At 46.5% G+C, this 16,604-nt stretch overlaps 1 protein-coding gene across 1 annotated transcript in view; it reads left to right on the top strand.

The window, feature by feature from the left end:
* The window catches only part of LOC119087666 (anoctamin-2), a 46,224-nt gene that overhangs the window by 5,076 nt on the left and 24,544 nt on the right, over positions 1-16,604 (top strand). Inside the window, exon 2 of the mRNA XM_037204131.1 lies at positions 2,098-2,243. Within this exon, the coding sequence (XP_037060026.1) occupies positions 2,098-2,243 (146 nt within the window). The remainder of the gene's footprint in view (positions 1-2,097; positions 2,244-16,604) is intronic.

The following is a 16,604-nucleotide window of genomic DNA, read 5'->3' as shown; positions in this document are numbered from 1 at the left end:
TAGGCCTTTAATAATATAGGTAATGGAGTGTGTGTGTGTGTGTGTGTGTGTGCGTGTGCGTGTGGTGTGTGTGTGTGTGTGTGTGTGTGTGTGTGTGTGCATGTTCCTTCATTTTGTGTGAAGAGAGAAATGCCAGTTTCTCCCCATGCCTTGATTTTGCTGTGTTGGAATTGAACCCCAGGCCTTGCATGTGTCACATAGGCACTCTGCCCCCTTTTCTTTTTTCTTGTTTCTTTACCCTTCTCTCCCTTTCCCTCCTCTCCTTTATCCCTAACCCCCTCCCTTCTTCCCTCCCTCCCTCCCCTCTCCTTCCCTTCCTTTCTTGTAGACAGAATCTCCCTGTATATCCCAGGCTGGCCTGTAACGTACTATTGCCTTAGTCTCCAGGTATCGGGGTCACAGATGTGCCCCTAGAAAGTGCTGACTCCCCCACATTTTAGAACTTCTCCTGGACATGCTTTGAGATGGAAAGAACAGACAAATGGATCCTTCCACAGCAACAGCTCTCTCCATCATTATTCTTACTAATGTGCCAGATCACATCCCCAAGCAACTGCCATATACTCTTATAAGAATCTATAAATTCTCACTTTTCCGTATAGATGGATAAATATAACACTTTCTCTTTAGAGACATCACAGGAGGGCTGCTCCCTCAAATACAGTGAAGTCTTACTAGGAACTAAGTCTGAGGAACAAACTTGAACTTTGACAGGAGTCAGGAAAGAAATAACCACACAGTGGCTATGTGGTCATCTTTGGCCCATGCAGGGCTAGGCTCTGCCTTTTCCCTCCGTGAGGCCAGCATCCAGGAGCCATCTGTGGAACTGCTTTCAGCACAGGTCCCTGAAGCAGAAGGCCCCACAGATCACATGGTTTGGGTGCATTATCCAGTCTGTGGAGCATTAGCTGTGGAAAAACTCAGAGGCTTCCAGAAGCTTCCTGAGACTTGTCATTAAAAGAAGACATGGAAAAATATAGCAGATGCAAAGGATAGGGTGAGGGTAACATCAAAGGAATTATTTTAACAAGAGAATGCATTGTAGGGTCAGAATCATAGTTTGATGTTTCCCAAAGCCCCATCTGTATGTTATACAACTTGTAGGATTCCTTTTAAACCTGGGTCATTTTGTTACTGGTCACTGATACCCAGAGGAAACTTCTGGGAGTGACCAGCTCTTGGGAGCTGTGTGTAGATTTTCACAGCACCCCACCCTACCCCACCCCACCCCTTTCCTGAACCAATCCACATTTACAAGATTTTGAAGCTCCTCCCTCTTCCTGCTTTGCCTCCTCTGCCACAATCTCATCATTGGCCTTCTGCCCCTAGGTCTGCTCTTCCCTTGTGCTGTGAAGGTCTCTGTCCCCACCCCGTCCCCAGCCCTTAAGTCCTGAAGCTCCTGGGCCATTTTGCTAACACTGTGCCTCTAGTAACAGCCATCACCAGGCTATCTCTTGCTCTTTCCATGACATCCTCAGGTCTCTCTCTGCCTAGAGCACGGACAAGCTTTTGACTCCAGGCACAATACAGCTGTCTACACAAAGATCTCACAGGTCCCTCCACCCAGCCCTACTGGAGTTCTTTTAGACCTGGAGTCTCTCCAGTTCATTTTCTTGTCAGAAGACAGTCATCCTTGTGCTGGTATTAGGAGGTGGTCAATGAACTACCTGGACCACCTGGGTGCAGTCATTAGCATTCGCTGTTCCTTAAACCCAGCTGCGACCCATCACTGTCCCCAGCCTGTGGAACTCCTGTTCCCACAAACACCCAAAATTCTGACTTCCAGACATGACAAGCTGCTCCACTCCTGACCTCATAGCAGCTTTGATTACCTGCACAAGGTTTAGACCATCAGCCCCTGCTGGTGCGGCAGTATGTCTCCCAGGCAGGCTGCAGCATTCATAGCTGGGTGGCGTTGACAATACCTTTCCTCCTCTGGTATCATGCTGAGGGTGGTTTCTTTATTATCTTAATGAAAGGCCTCCTTGGTTGGTTCAGGGATGACGTTAGTGCCTTTCTTCATCTCTTCCTCCTTTTCTTCAGCTGAACTAATTCTGTCCCCCAAGGCTTCTAGTGACTACTGCGTTTGTTTTGTAGGAAGCTAAAGAAACTCTTTCGGAAGTTGAAAGATGAGACAGAACCTGGAGAAAGTGACCCCGACCACTCAAAACGCCCAGAGCAGTGGGACCTGGACTACAGCCTCGAGCCATACACTGGGCTGACTCCTGAATACATGGAAATGAGTAAGAGCCCATCTCCCTTCTCTGGGTGGCAGCTTCAGATGAGGGGCTGTGGGGAGGAGTTAGGGAATGGCTGCGCAGCCTCAGACTCACTGCCCCTTTAGGGTGTCACAGCCCCGGGATGGTGGCCTTTCCTCCTTGGGTCTCCTGTGCTCTTCTGTAAATAAAACGCTTGTCCTTCCAAGCTAGAAGGGCAAGAGTGAAATCTGCAGTTTAAGAACACAGTTTCCATACAGGAAGATTACGGCCATCCTGTGACGTATAGGCTGGGGGTCTATAACTGATAATAGCTGATCATTTCACATGTGGCTTAGAAGCTAGGAGTTTCTTATATTCTTTCTAACTTAGATTAGCTGCCCTCAACTGGCCATGCCAGAACAACCACGATTTTCTACTGGCATGAATGTTTGGTAGACTTTCTACTGGCATGAATGTTTGGTAGCTTTTCTACTGGCATGAATGTTTGGTAGATTTTCTACTGGCATGAATGTTTGGTAGATTTTCTACTGGCATGAATGCTCTAATGCGGTCTATAATTTCCTGTGCCCTCTTGAAGTCTTGTTTCATCAAGATCCATTTGCTCAAGTATAAATAGATGACCAAAAATATGTTCATTATCTGATCATTGGTTCATTTTTTAAAAATATTTTTAGATTTATTTATTTTATGTGTATGAGCACCTTGCCTGCATGTATATATGTGCGGAAGTGCTAGCTCCCCTGGGACTAGAGTTATAGATGGTTGTGAGCTGCCACGTGGGTGGTGGGAGTTGAACCTGGTTCCTCTACAAGAACAGCCTACGCTGTTAACCACTGAGCCAACTCTCCACCACCTTTGGTTCATTTTAACACAGCACTTTCTGAAAGGAGTAGACCAATCTACCAAGCTATAGGAGGTACAAACAAACCCCTCAGGACCCTGAAGTCATGTGATATAGAAGAATTATCAAAGCACCTTACACTTGAGAGTCCAAGCCTTCTTGTGCGTTTTCCATTCCAAGCTTTGGAGCCGAACGTTGCAGGTTCAGTCCTAGCTTTGCTTTAGGCAATGTTCCTTCTGCAAAGTCATCCAGGCCAATTCCCCTTCCTCCTGTGTATCATCATTACCTATGTGCTTCTCCCCCTTAGCATTCTGTTTGGTACCCACACTAATGGGATCTTACTGAGTTATTGCTCACAGATCTGCTCTTCAGCAGACCCAGCCTGTTGGGTTCTAAAGAGCAGTGAAGAGGGGCTATGGCTCATTCACCTCTACATCCCCCAGAGCCCAGCATATTTCCTGGCGTAACAGGGACTCAATGTATATCATAACCAGATGAATGCATGGATGAATGACTTAATGAGCATGTTTGCTAATTACTGAGGAATTTTTGTTAACATAAATAAGTTTGTCCTAATAACTTTAGGAGGCAAACGAAAGTTCATTTTTAAAGGTGGGCTTGGTGGAAGGTGGATGAGGATTCTCTGCTACAGTTTCCTTTTTTAGATATAAGGTTGAACTACAGACCTGCAAGATCTCCTCTGATTTCATCATCAGTAACAGGCAAAGAACACACTCTAAGGAAGAGGGTTGGAAATGCAAGCAGCCTCATGGTCACAAGCCAATGTTGTTGATAAAGGAGAGCAAATGGTATTAATAGTTTGGGGATGGGGAGATTTCTATTACAGACCTGGGATTAGTGGAGAATCCTGAAGATAGACATCTAAGTTCCCACCTCACACAGGATGGAGAGGAATAATTGTAAAATCTTGGTCATTAAAGTAACTGAACTCTTTACTTCCCTTGAAGAAATGGACCACAAGGGTCATAAGGCTAGGGAGGTAGTGGGGAAATGAAAGTGGACACATTTAATTATTCACTCATTTTGTGGAGCACCCAACTACTATTAAACATCTAACAGGAGGAATAAGCCCAGAAACCAGGACAACCTCTTCACCAATTCAGATTGTCATTGATATTGATTGAATCAACAACTCTATTGATACTAAAATAGTCTTGCTTGGAAGAGTATGCCAAGCCTCTTTACTCCATTTTGCTGAGCATGTCAATCATGTCAGATGCATTATAATATATTATTATATATAAATAGAAGAACAATGGTGTTTGGGTTGTGTCCCTTTTTATTCTGGCCTATCCTCTTCACTCTTCAAAGGAGACCTATTCTATACACAATCAGAAACAGGACTGCAGAATGAACTCCACCAAACCTTACCAAGCAACATAGAGAACGTCCTGGAGTCAAGCTGTGGGGCTTCCAATCTTAACTGAGCAGCCTGCTAGCTGCATATGTGTCTCTGGGCTTAATGCTCAACACCAATTTTCCCATCCAAGAGGTGGATTTGGTGATATCTCCTACCTCCTGATATGGGTGTTAGAGTTCTTGTGTCCTGGAACAAAGAGATGAGCACAGACTGAGGAGAAACAGAGAAAATTTATTTTTAAAAAGATAAACTTCCAAAGGAGGCAGGAGGCCAGAGCAGAGAAACAGTTTGTCACTCAATTGGTAGGAGCAGCACATAGGACAGGGTGGGGTCATTTGCATAGTAAAAGCTTTGGGACTCCTTTGCACAGTGTGGGCATTTCCTTCGATGGTGCTGTGTTCTGTGACAGGTGCTTCTACATGACGCAGTTTCGTGGAGGACATGTCTCATTAGCATCTTAAATCTTCACCCAGGCTATATCTGTTTTAGTGTTAAAATGATCGCAGGTCACTTTCAGGTACTCTGGAGTGCCTTTGCCTCTGAGCCAGTGGCTGAGAGTTCTATCTTGTCTCTCTGTGTGTGTGTGTGTGGGGGGACTTGGGGGTGACGCGTTCCCAGCTTTCCAGGTTCTGTTTCTGGGCTAGGCCTCTGCTTGATAAGTCTGGAAGCTTCCGTGGCTCTTCTTGTCATGTTTCTCTAAACCCCATAGCTCCTGTCCCTCTAGTCACATGATCAGTACTCTCTTCCAACCAGGGATTCAATTACCTGTCCCCTGACATCGCCCTGTCCTCTCCAAATGCAATTCAAATGTTGTAGCCAGAGGCCATCACTGTAGGGCTAAGATGAATTTCTTCATCATTCACAAGGCCCTTTGAGGAAATCTCACTTTTCTTAGTTCCAAACTTAAATCCTGTTAAACCCTAAAGAAGAACAGAAGTGTTGGGAATTGTAAGGTTACTTATTTTTTTACTTGCAGTGAAATCAGAAGGTATTTTGAAGGGCCATCAGCCACTAGTCTCTCCTGCTCTCTGGAAATGCCCACCAAAGCCTGCAGGAGTCCTCCAGCTGAGGGGAAACGCAGGGTTCTCTGAGCTCATACACTAGGGCTTCAGAGCCCTGCAGCCACATCTGAGTTGTCTTATAGCATTGCTAAGTTTGGATTCCTGGGCTTAGTGGGAGTAGTCATGAACTGGTAGAGCACCTTACTCCATAACCATTAGTGGTACTCAAAGGCAAAGTTCAGGGTCAGGCTGTCTCAATAGGCTAGGCTTTGCCTCCCATCCCCAAAAGCCAATTAAAAACACAGTATCAGTGAAAAGCAGAAAGGAGGCTTATTCAGCATGGTCACACTGAGAAAAAAACAAAGAGATCCAATGACACATGCCCATCCCTAGACGATCTCTCCAATGACACATGCCCATTCCTAGTCCATCTCTTCAAGGACACATGCCCATCTCTAGCCCATCTCTCCAAGAACACACAACCATCCCTAGCCCATCTCTCCAATGACACATGCCACCCGAACTGGGTGGAATTTCTTTCTAGGAGACATACTCTCCATTTGTCTGGTACCAGGCTCCAAGCTTTTTATTTCTTCTAGCACGAGACTTGGGTAAATTTTATTTTGTGTGTGTGTGTGTGTGTGTGTGTGTGTGTGTGTGTGTCCATATTTCTCCATAATCTTATAACCAAAAGGAGGGACACTGGTGTCTCTTTAGAATATCTTCATTCTTGTTAGGAAGGTTGTACAGTGACCCCAAGTCCATCTTTAGGAGGACTGACGTGAGGTTTAGGTTTAAAAAAAAGCAAAGAGATATACATGATCAAGTGATCCTGGTCAAGGCGTGGCCTCTCTCTCCATTGTTGTCTCAGCTCCTGTCCTTCAAGATGGTGGGGTGAATTGTTCAATTGTTAATCTGTTACTTGTGAAGGTACCGCCTTGTCATCATGGGAATTGTCTTGTCTAGAAGGATGGGCTATCCTACTAGGCTTTGCTCTTCCTAGAGTTCAGAGTGACTCAAGAAGAAAGGTTAAGGACAATACCTCAACTCTGTAACTTCAGCCAAAGTACAGACTCAAAATGAAGGCAGAGATGCAAGGCTTTCTTAGTCCCCTCCTGGGCTCAAGTGAGCAGTCAATGCTTATTATCAAAGGCAGCCCCACCCCCCAACTTTGCGCCAGTGTTATCAAGAGAGAGACTATTCAGCATGGTCCTGGCACCTTTCTTGTTTGGCCACCTGCCCCTCATTTGCTTTGCCTCTGCTAGGAATATTGGATTCCTGGGGTGGCCTTCATCCTTCATCCTTTCTCTTTTGTGTTACTGCACACACAGCCAACCTTGTCTGCCCGGTTCCTTTCCCGCTCTCTTCTCTTAGCTCCCTTTTCACTTTTTAGACCAGCTCTTCTAACATGGGCAGCCACGTGTGCCCTTCTTAAGGTCCTTCAGTGCTGCTGACTTGCCCCAGCGTGGCATGCAAGGGCATGCATGAACCCGCTCTCCTCTGACTGTCCTTTCCTTAGGGCATGCCTGCATGGTGGGGTCACTCACACCACATCTGCATCCACTTCTACTAGCCTAGCCTACCTGTCCACAGGCTCTTGCAGAGTTGTTCAACCTCAGACATGTTTGCCCGTGGAAGCATTTTCTGGTTCTGCAAACCCCAGTTCCTCTCTGGCTTATCTTCACCCAGGCCCTTTGGAAAATGCGCTTACTTTGTCAGCAAAGACTGTCTTAGTCTTCTAACTCATACCCCTCAGCACAGGTCCTGGAAGGTAGACCAAAAAGCTCAACACAATCTTGAATGAAGAGCTCTGCACCCCTCCTTCCTCTTTATCTCAGGATACATGGGCCTCCTTCTTTCCCTTGGCCATATTCAGACATATCTTTTCCCCCAGAATGTGATTCCTGGGGAATTTGTATTTCTTTGGGGTCTATTGTCTCAATAGTCTGGTAGCTAAAGAGAAGGACCCAAGAGCCCCCTTAGAACATCCTCCCTGCCAGGCTGGTTGTACTCTCTCCTCTCACCTTCCTCTTATAATCCATTGCCCAATCACTAAACATCCTGGGGTTATAAGAACCACCTACTTGACCCAACTCAGGTGGCTCATCTCCCTTTACCACCCCACAAGTGTTTTCAGATTTCCTATGAGGCAGGGAAGAGCCCCAAAGGAATGTCAGAGGAAGCATTTCTAAGCTAGTTCCCTTGAGATCTTGAGTCCTCTACCTCACCGTCCTCTAGTGTTCGTGACCTCCAGGTCCCTACCTGAGAAAGCTTACCTTTTGTCATACCTGCTTGCTCTGACCTGGTTTGTTTACAATGTCTGCATGGTCCTCTCTGGAGTGTCTTTGGAAGCCATTACTACTGTGCATCTTCTTGGCCCCCTATGGCTGGGGCTTCTTATCCTACAGCCTGGACACACCGGCTTGGCTTGCTGCTGCTGGTTGTGGTTTTGTTCTTTGATTTGGTCACTCTGGTGTTCAAGAGCACATCTAGCCTCTCCCTCCTTCCCTGGCCAACGTGGCACGTTCCTACGTTCCTTTTGTTCTGGAGTTCTCCCTGTCTTTTCAGTCATACATGCAAAGCCATTTTATGTTTCTGGCTCCATGAAGCATCCTTTCCTTTCATATTTTAGGCCCTTACCCTGCAGGATTTCAGAGACACTGCTTTCTAAACTAGAGGTTCCCAATGGTAAGACATTCGCAAGACTCCACAAGAACAAGGCTTCCCCGATTTACAAAGTGTTGCCCAGAGCCTCTCACAGTGTGAGCACTGAGAACATTCTAGACAACCCCTGTAATGGAGTCTCTGTGTAAATGAGGGTATCCATTTATGTCCTGTCTCCTCCTCTAGGCTGCAGGCACCTCACTGCAGGTCAATCCTCGAAGATTTATGAGCTGATAATCCAGGGCGTGGATTATCAAGAATGTGTTATCCTTGTTTCTCCTTTTCTGCCCCCTCATGCTGCTCCTCCTCCTTTCATTCCCCACTTCTCCCCTTCAGGGCTGCCTGCTCCCCTCCCCCACCCAGGGCTATTATTCCCTCCTTCCCTGGGTAAGCTAGGGAAATAAGAGAAGGTGTAACATGAGCCCATCCATGCACTCCTACATGGCAACTCTGGGAAACTAGAAGGCCAAAGCCCACAGACATCTTAACCTCCTGGGGGAGTAATCGTTTCTGCCATTCCTCTGGATGGCTAGTAAACCTGGTGACAGAGACACCATTCCTTTACCTCTGATTCCTCCTCTCCCTTGTCCTTGGAACAAAGTCTGTCACCTCTTGCATCTTTCTCTGAACAACATAAGGCCCAGTGAGCACCCGCCCTCCTTTGTGCGTGCCCAAAGTGTTGCGTGTGTCTGGGGTGAGGGTCCAGCTCTGCCTCTAGCTGGGAGAGCAGCCTTGGGCCTGCCATCTCTCTGGGCCTTTCTTCTTCCATCGCAAGGGGAGTTAAACCAGAGGATGCATTTCCCTGGATGTCACACGACCCACCTGTCATCTATGGTCAAAGCTGATGGTGCAATGTGTCAGAAGCGGCGTATAACTAGCATTTTGGGAGCAAGATATAATTGAGTCAGTGTGCTCTTGCTTTCTCAGAGCACCGCATGATGCTGAGTGAAAGCAGAGAAGGTTCCCGATTCACCAGCAGAAATGAATGCTGCTTCTCATTCTGTGAGGGAGCGTCCTAAGTACTGCAAAGAGTTTCAAACAACTGGGCTGGAACTCCAGGCTCCTTTTCTGATTCTGGTGTCTTCCTTTATGTGTAACTGCTAAGTAGTGCCCCTCAAGCCCAAGAAGCTGGAGGCTATGTGAGCTGCTCAAGGTCACACCAGTGGTTCACTGGTGGAGTCCTCTCTCCAGACCATTCTACTAGAGGTTTTGATAAGGCCTGGTAAAGAAGAGGAGGGACTGAGGGGAGTGTCCTTCCTTCCTTCCTTCCTTCCTTCCTTCCTTCCTTCCTTCCTTCCTTCCTTCCTTCCTTCCTTCCTTCCTTCCTTCTCAACTGGCTAGACCTCCCCAATGCCAGAAGGCCACTTGTCTTGGACTTTGAACAAAAAATGAGAGCTATGAAACCAAAGCTGCCCACTCCCACTGGTGTGCCTGACACGGTGATCCTGGGCCTTGCTCTCAGCTGTCAGCTTCCTTCCCAAGATCCCCAGGACCACCCATGCAGACAGGAAGTGTGCTGAGCCCACTACAGCCTGTCTGGTGAAATGGCAGGGCAGGTCATCAGTGGGGGGCGGCAGCAGGGAGAGATGTATTATATTTACGTTTTTCTAAATTGAGCTGGAAGCCTGGGGTGGGGGCGGGGCAGGGCAGCAGGTCTGGGGGAGGGGCCTGAGGTGAAGGGGAAGCTGGAGTGGGAAGACTGGAAGTCCCTCTGAGGAGGAGGAGGGAGCTTCCTTTGGGCAGGGTGGATGTGGGGATGGGCTGGCTCCAGACAAAGGGAAACCTGAGAGTGAGGGATTACTGGAAAAACGTGAGGGGAGCAGGGCGCTTTCAAGGGAATCTCCAATATCAAACCCTCTTCCTGAAGAGCTTACTAAGAAAGACTTCAAGGGTAACTTCCCTTCCCCCACCTCCGAGGGGAGAAAGAAAGCTGACCCAGGAGCAGGCCGCAGCATTAATCACCACTGTCCCCCACCCCAGAAGGAGGCTTCAAAGCTCTCTTGCCACAGGCCTCTCACAGCCCAGTTATGGACTTTCCCCTAAGGACCCGGTGAGGAGAAATTCCTCTGCTGCTGTAAGGGCTGCAGGCTAAGTTCTCCAATCACTTGTCGCTGCTCTTAGACTTAGCCTGCGGAGCACAACTTGGCAGAAAAAAAAAAAAAAAGAACAAAACAACAGCAACAAAAATGTCGTCCCAAATTTAATCCTGCAGATGATGTTTAGTGACAAGGTCCAGAAGAAGTTCTTGATAGAATTTTGTTGTCATTGTATCTTGATAAATAAGCAATAGCACTGTGAGTTTTTCCCACCTGAAGATGAGGCCTATATTCGGAATGTCCACTCATCTACGGGGGAAACTTCTTGGGGTTAGAATAGACATAGTAGACACTCTGTGAGTGTTTGCTGCTGAAGGAAAAAGATAATGAATGAAAGACAAATGGTCCTCAGACCCCATAGACATCATCTTCCGTTGAGTCCTCTTGCTGTCCTTGGGATGGCCTGTTCTACCCAGAGGTACAGAATCTCTTTATCCAATGATGTGCTGTGATCAGGATGCTGTCATCCTGAGAGCAGATGCCCCAGCGGTTGTGGTTTGAATCTGGACTGTACCCCCACACCCTCATATTTTGAATGTCAGGTCCCTATCTAGTGGTGCTATCTGGGGAGGCTGTGGTACCTTTTGGAGCATGGGCTTAGTTAGCTCTTAGAGGTAAGGCACCAGAGGGTATTGTTGAAGGTTACATCCTGGCCTCTAGTTTCTGCTTCTGGGTTGGCTGGGACTTGATGTGAGTAACCTTTGCCATATGCTCCCAATACCTCGAGTAATGCAAATGCGACAAATGCAGAAAATTAATGCTGGGAGTGGGGACGCAGTCGCACAGACTTACATTTGTTGGAAGGTGCGGCCCCATTCAGGGTGGGCCTTCCCTGTCTCCGTTCCTGCCCCCAAGCAAGGCACAAAGTTGGCAGAACAAAATTCTGAGTGTGTGCTCCAAGCCAGTGGCTGAAAGCACCGGGAAATTCCTTTCCCTGAGCCATCCTGTTTATAGGAACTGAGTCATCCTGCTGGATAATTCGGTACCTGCCCCCTTCTCTAAATGGCACTTAACCACACTACAGGCAGCACAGAGGCCCTGTTCCAGGGTTTCTGGGAAACAGGGTGAGTCCCAGGCCATTTGTCTCCTCTTACTTCCGAGGCAGAAACTGCTTGATGTTGTCTGCCCTGTGTATCCCTCCTCCCATGCATACTTAGAACGGTGGCGCCATCCCTGGATGCCATATTCTTATACCACCTCTGTTACTGCCTCTGCCATGAAGTCGGGGCCCGGCCAGTGCTGGGAAAAGGAATGAGTGAGGAAATAGAGGAATGAGAGATGAGGGAATGAGCAGGTAGAAGACACTCTTGGTTTCAAACATACTGGGAACTGTTCTGCTTCTCCATTTCTCTTCGTACAACCAGGGAATTCAGAAGGAAACTTTGTCATCCCGCCCTAGCCGCATTACGAGTCCCCAGAGCGTGCATATTTGTGTTTCCCTGTTTTCTGAGTTATTTCCTTTTCAATAAAATTTCCGTCAATTTTATTGTATTTTCAAATCTAATTTTATTTTCATTTTGTTGACTTTTCCGCAGCCTTCTGAAGAGAGAGGAATAAAACACACAAGGGTCCTCGTAGCAGTGATGCCTCTCGGAAGCGCCGTTGGGGCCTCGTGGGCTGCCTAGCCTTTGGCTCTCAGATGCTTTGCCATAGGGAGGTGATGTGGGTGGATGGAAGGAAGGGTGAGCTCATGGCTGCTCTCCACACTCCCTGTTTACGTGTGTGTGTGTGTGTGTGTGTGTGTGTGTGTGTGTGTGTGTGTGTTCACCAGAAACTGCAGGAAATCACCAGGTGGCTCTCAGAAGTGAACCAGTAGATCTTAGCAGCTTATTTCTCTCTGGTTTTTGTTGCAATACCGGGGAGGGAGGAGGAGGAGCGTGGTAACTGAGTCTCCTTTAGGGACAGAGAAATGAAGACATTCAGAGCCAAGTGTACCTTAGAGGTTTGTCTGGGAGCTGCACTGATTTTTCATGCGGCAAACTCTTAATGTTTAAATTGATACACAAGTCTGTCCCTTCCGGTCTCGGCTTCCTGAAGTTGCTAAGTGGAGCCTGCTCTGTCGTGGAAACCCCATACAGAACGAAGTTGAGTTTTATTTGCTGCTTTTGTTTTTGAGGTAGCTTGTGAATTTCAGTCATCCAGGCAGGAGAGAGCTTAACTCTCAGCATCGGGCAGATCTTCCACATCTCTTCTGCTTGGTCTTCAAGCTAAACATAGGGATTACTAATTGTGTGCGGCACTTTCCATGGACCTGCTGGGGGAGCAAGTTATTCCTGCCTGTATTGTCTGGTTTTGTGTGTCAACTTGACACAAGCTAGAGTCATCAGTGAGGAAGGAGCCTCAGTTGAGGAAATGCCTCCATGAGATCCAGCTGTAAAGCATTTTCTCAATTACTGATCATTGTGGGAGGGTGCAGTCCATGGTAGGTAGTGCCATCCCTGGGCTGCTGGTCCTGGATTCTCTAAGAAAGCAGGCTGAGCAAGCCATGAGGAGCAAGCCAGTAAGCAGCACCCTTCCATGGCCTCTGCATCAGCTCCTGCCTCCAGGTTCCAGCTGCTTGAGTTCCTCTTCTGACTTTCTCCAATGATGAACTATGATCTGGAATTGTAAGCCAAATAAACCCTGTCCTCCCTAACTTGCTTTTTCGTTGTGAAGTCTTATAGCAGCAATAGAAACCCTAACTAAGACACCGCCTAAGGCTCACAGCAGCCTGTGAATGCAGCCACCAGGGTCAGAACTCTGTGCTACCCTTGATGCGTTCTCTGAGCTCTTAAAAGGATAATAACTATTTATCTTAGTCTGCTTTATGTTGCTGTAAGAGACTGCCACAGGCTGGGTAATTTATAAACAGTACAAATGTATTTGGCTCATGGTTCCGGGCACTCAGAAGTCCAAGCAGCCAATGATGAGACCCTCCTTGCTGTGTCATGGCAGTGTGGAAGGCAGAGGGTCAAGAAAGCACAGGAGGATATAGAAGAAGAGGGACAAGCTGACTTTTATAATAAAACCATGTTCCTAAGAATGGACCTCGTCCTATAATCACATCAACACATCCACGATGGCAGAGACCAAATGGCCTCTCAAAGTTCCTATTCGAACACATGAGTTAGGCGGGGAAGGGAGCTCATTCAAACCATAGCACAGCTAATCTTTGTATTCTAGCAATGAGCATGAAGTCCAGTGGGTGGACTGCTCAGTGAGTGCTTGTTGAATGAATGACAGATGAAGTGAGGGAGTGAATGGGGAATGGTATATATTGAGAGGTCATTCTTTTAATCATTCCCCAGCATCAGAGGCCAGTCTGAGGATGTAGCATGCACCCCCTTCTTTCCACTGCCTCCTTCTATTCTGAGTCCAACAACACTCATAATTCTATTTTTTTAATATATATATATATATTTATTTATTTTACAATACCATTCAGTTCTACATATCTGTCATGGGTTCCCCTATTCTCCCCTCTCCCACCCCCTCCCCTTACCCCAGCCTACCCGCCATTCCCACCTCCTCCAGGACAAGTCCTCTCCCGAGGACTGCGATCAACCTGGTAGACTCAGTCCAGGGAGGTCCAGTCCCTTCCTCCCAGACTGAGCCAAGTGTCCCTGCATAAGTTCCAGGTTTCAAACAGCCAACTCATGCAACGAGCACAGGACTTGGTCCCACTGCCTAGTTGCCTCCCAAACTGATCAAGCCAATCAACTGTCTCACCTATTCAGAGGGCCTGATCCAGCTGGGGGCCCCTCAGCCTTTGGTTCATAGTTCATGTGTTTCCATTCATTTGGCTATTTTTTCAATAATTGAGTAAAACTGAAATTTATTATATGCCACAGTCGTCCTAGGGGCCTCCATGCTATATATAGCCTCTATGGTTCTATGGGTTGTGGTCTGATTGTTCTTTATTTTATATCTAGAATCCACCTATGAGTGAGTACATACCATAACTGTCTTTCTGGGTTTGGGTTACCTCACTCAGGATGATTTTTTCTAGTTCCATCCATTTGCCTGCAAATTTCATGCTTTCATTGTTTTTCTCTGCTGAGTAGTACTCCATTGTGTATATGTACCACATTTTTTTCATCCATTCTTCCATTGATGGGCATCTAGGTTGTTTCCAGGTTCTGGCTATTACAAATAGTGCTGCTATGAACATAGCTGAGCATGTATCTTTATGATATGAATCAGCATTCCTTGGGTATATGCCCAAGAGTGGGATGGCTGGGTCTTGAGGTAGTTCAATTCCTAATTTTCTGAGAAACCGCCATACTGATTTCCACAGTGGTTGTACAAGTTTACATTCCCACCAACAGTGGAGGAGTGTTCCCTTTGCTCCACATCCTCTCCAACATTGGTTGTCATTGGCCTATTTTTTTTTTGTCAGACACTCTTAGGAGAGGAGGATTGTCTTAGTTAGGGTTTCTATTGCTATGAAGAGACACCATGACACAGTAACTCTTAGAAAGGAAAAACATTTAATTGGGGTGGCTTACAGTTTTAGAGGTTTAGTCCATTATTGTCATGGTGGGATATGGCTATGTGTAGGCAGACATGGTACTGGAAAAGCTGAGAGTTTTACATTTTGCAGGCAACAGGAAGTGAACTGAGACATTGGGCGTGGCTTGAGCATATGTGAGACCTCAAAGCCCGCCTCCACAGTGACCTACCGCCTCTAATAAGGCCATACCCATTCCAACAAAGCCACACTTCCCAATAGTGCCACTCCCTTTGGGGCCCATTTTCTTTCAAACTACCACAAACTTTAAAATGTAGGCTTAGGAAACAGCACTGAATTAATGCTGTGGGCTTTTCCAAAACTGTTCAGCCAAAGAAACTGCCTCCTGCCCAAGAAGACAAAGACACCGTATGTCCTGCTCCTCCCCTGCCTTACTCACCACTGGGTCACAAAAAGGAAGAGCCTTAAAGTATCAGTTTTATTTCTATTTTCTTAAGATAAAAATAGAGAGAAAAATCCTACAGGTAGAGAGTAATGCTAGACAAATGTAGCAAGAAACAATGAAATCAAATTCTTTATGCACAGGGCTTGAAGTTGCATTTTAGTGTTCTTCTGTGACAAACAAAAGCATGAGACACAACATGTATGATTTTCAGAGTTTATTATAATCTAACTCAGCAGTTCTCAACCTGTCAGTCATGCCCGTCAGATATTTACATTATGATTCAGAACAGTAGCAAAATTATGAAGTAGCAACAAAAATAATTTTATGGTTGGGGGTTACCACGACATGAAGGAGTATATTAAAGGGTTGCAGCATTAGGAAGGATGAGAACCATTGATCTAACTGAACCACTCATCTTCCAGTTTAGCCACCTAGACAAGCACTTCTGTACCCCAGGGGGACATTGGTAGCACAGAAGTCCCAGAACCTCATTCACTCCAGAAAACAGTTCCCAGCTGTTTCTGTGTTGGACCTGTACAGTTATCCAACTGTCAACCAATAGTTCTCACTATTGACCATTTCCTTTCTTTTTAGCAGATTTTAATTGTATTAATTAACAATAAAGTTAGACATTTCTTGATAAACTTATCAGCCATGATAGGTCATTTGCCTATTTTCTTTTATAATCTTGTTTTTAGTATCAATGTTTATAAGTTTTTCATTTTAGTAATTAAATTGGTTCATTGATAATCTCATGTATGTATCTAATGCATTGCGATGTTCTCACTCCCACCTTCTTTTATTTCCCTCCCCTTCACACACGTTTCCCCCCACTTGCATCCTTTCATTTTGTTTTGTTTTGGGACCCACTGAGTTTAACGAGGGCTGCATGTGTGACCAGGGCTGCTGAACTATGCACTGGGACACAGTGGGCTCATCGGTGAGTACATAATTGAAGACAGTGTTTCCTTTCTCTCAGAATCTACCAACAACCAGTCATTCAGAAGTAAGAAGAAAGGTCCCGTAAGCCCCTCCCCCATACCTGACTGGCTGTTGGCAGGACCAGTTCTGTTCAGGCCCAAAGCCCATAGCTGCTATGACTTCATGATTACAATGGCTGGGTCGTGCCTAGCCAGTGGCACTTCAGTCTTTCTCCCTATCTTCTGGCTCTTTGTCCTTTTATCCGGTCTCCTGCTAGGTTCCCTGAGCCTCAAAGGCATGGTATAAACATCTTGTCTAGGACTGAACCCTCATAGATCACTTAGTCTCTTGGGCAGCTATGCGTCTCTGTATTTACCGCTGTTCATACACAGAGAGGCTTCACAGACTGGGGTCTGTGGGCACAAGCACTGATATTTAGAAGCCAGTTTACCATCATTTAGCAAAACACCAGGAGTAAGTTATCCGATGGGTCCTATGGCTTCCCCAGGCATGGGCGTTTGGCTAGGTTTACAGTACCAGGCATGGGTTTTTGGTGAGTCAAGCTCAAATCCCATCAGAGAGGCGT

This window comes from Peromyscus leucopus, chromosome 3 (genome assembly GCF_004664715.2).
Source record: "Peromyscus leucopus breed LL Stock chromosome 3, UCI_PerLeu_2.1, whole genome shotgun sequence".
Lineage (NCBI taxonomy): Eukaryota > Metazoa > Chordata > Mammalia > Rodentia > Cricetidae > Peromyscus > Peromyscus leucopus.
This window is presented reverse-complemented; position numbering and strand designations above follow the sequence as displayed.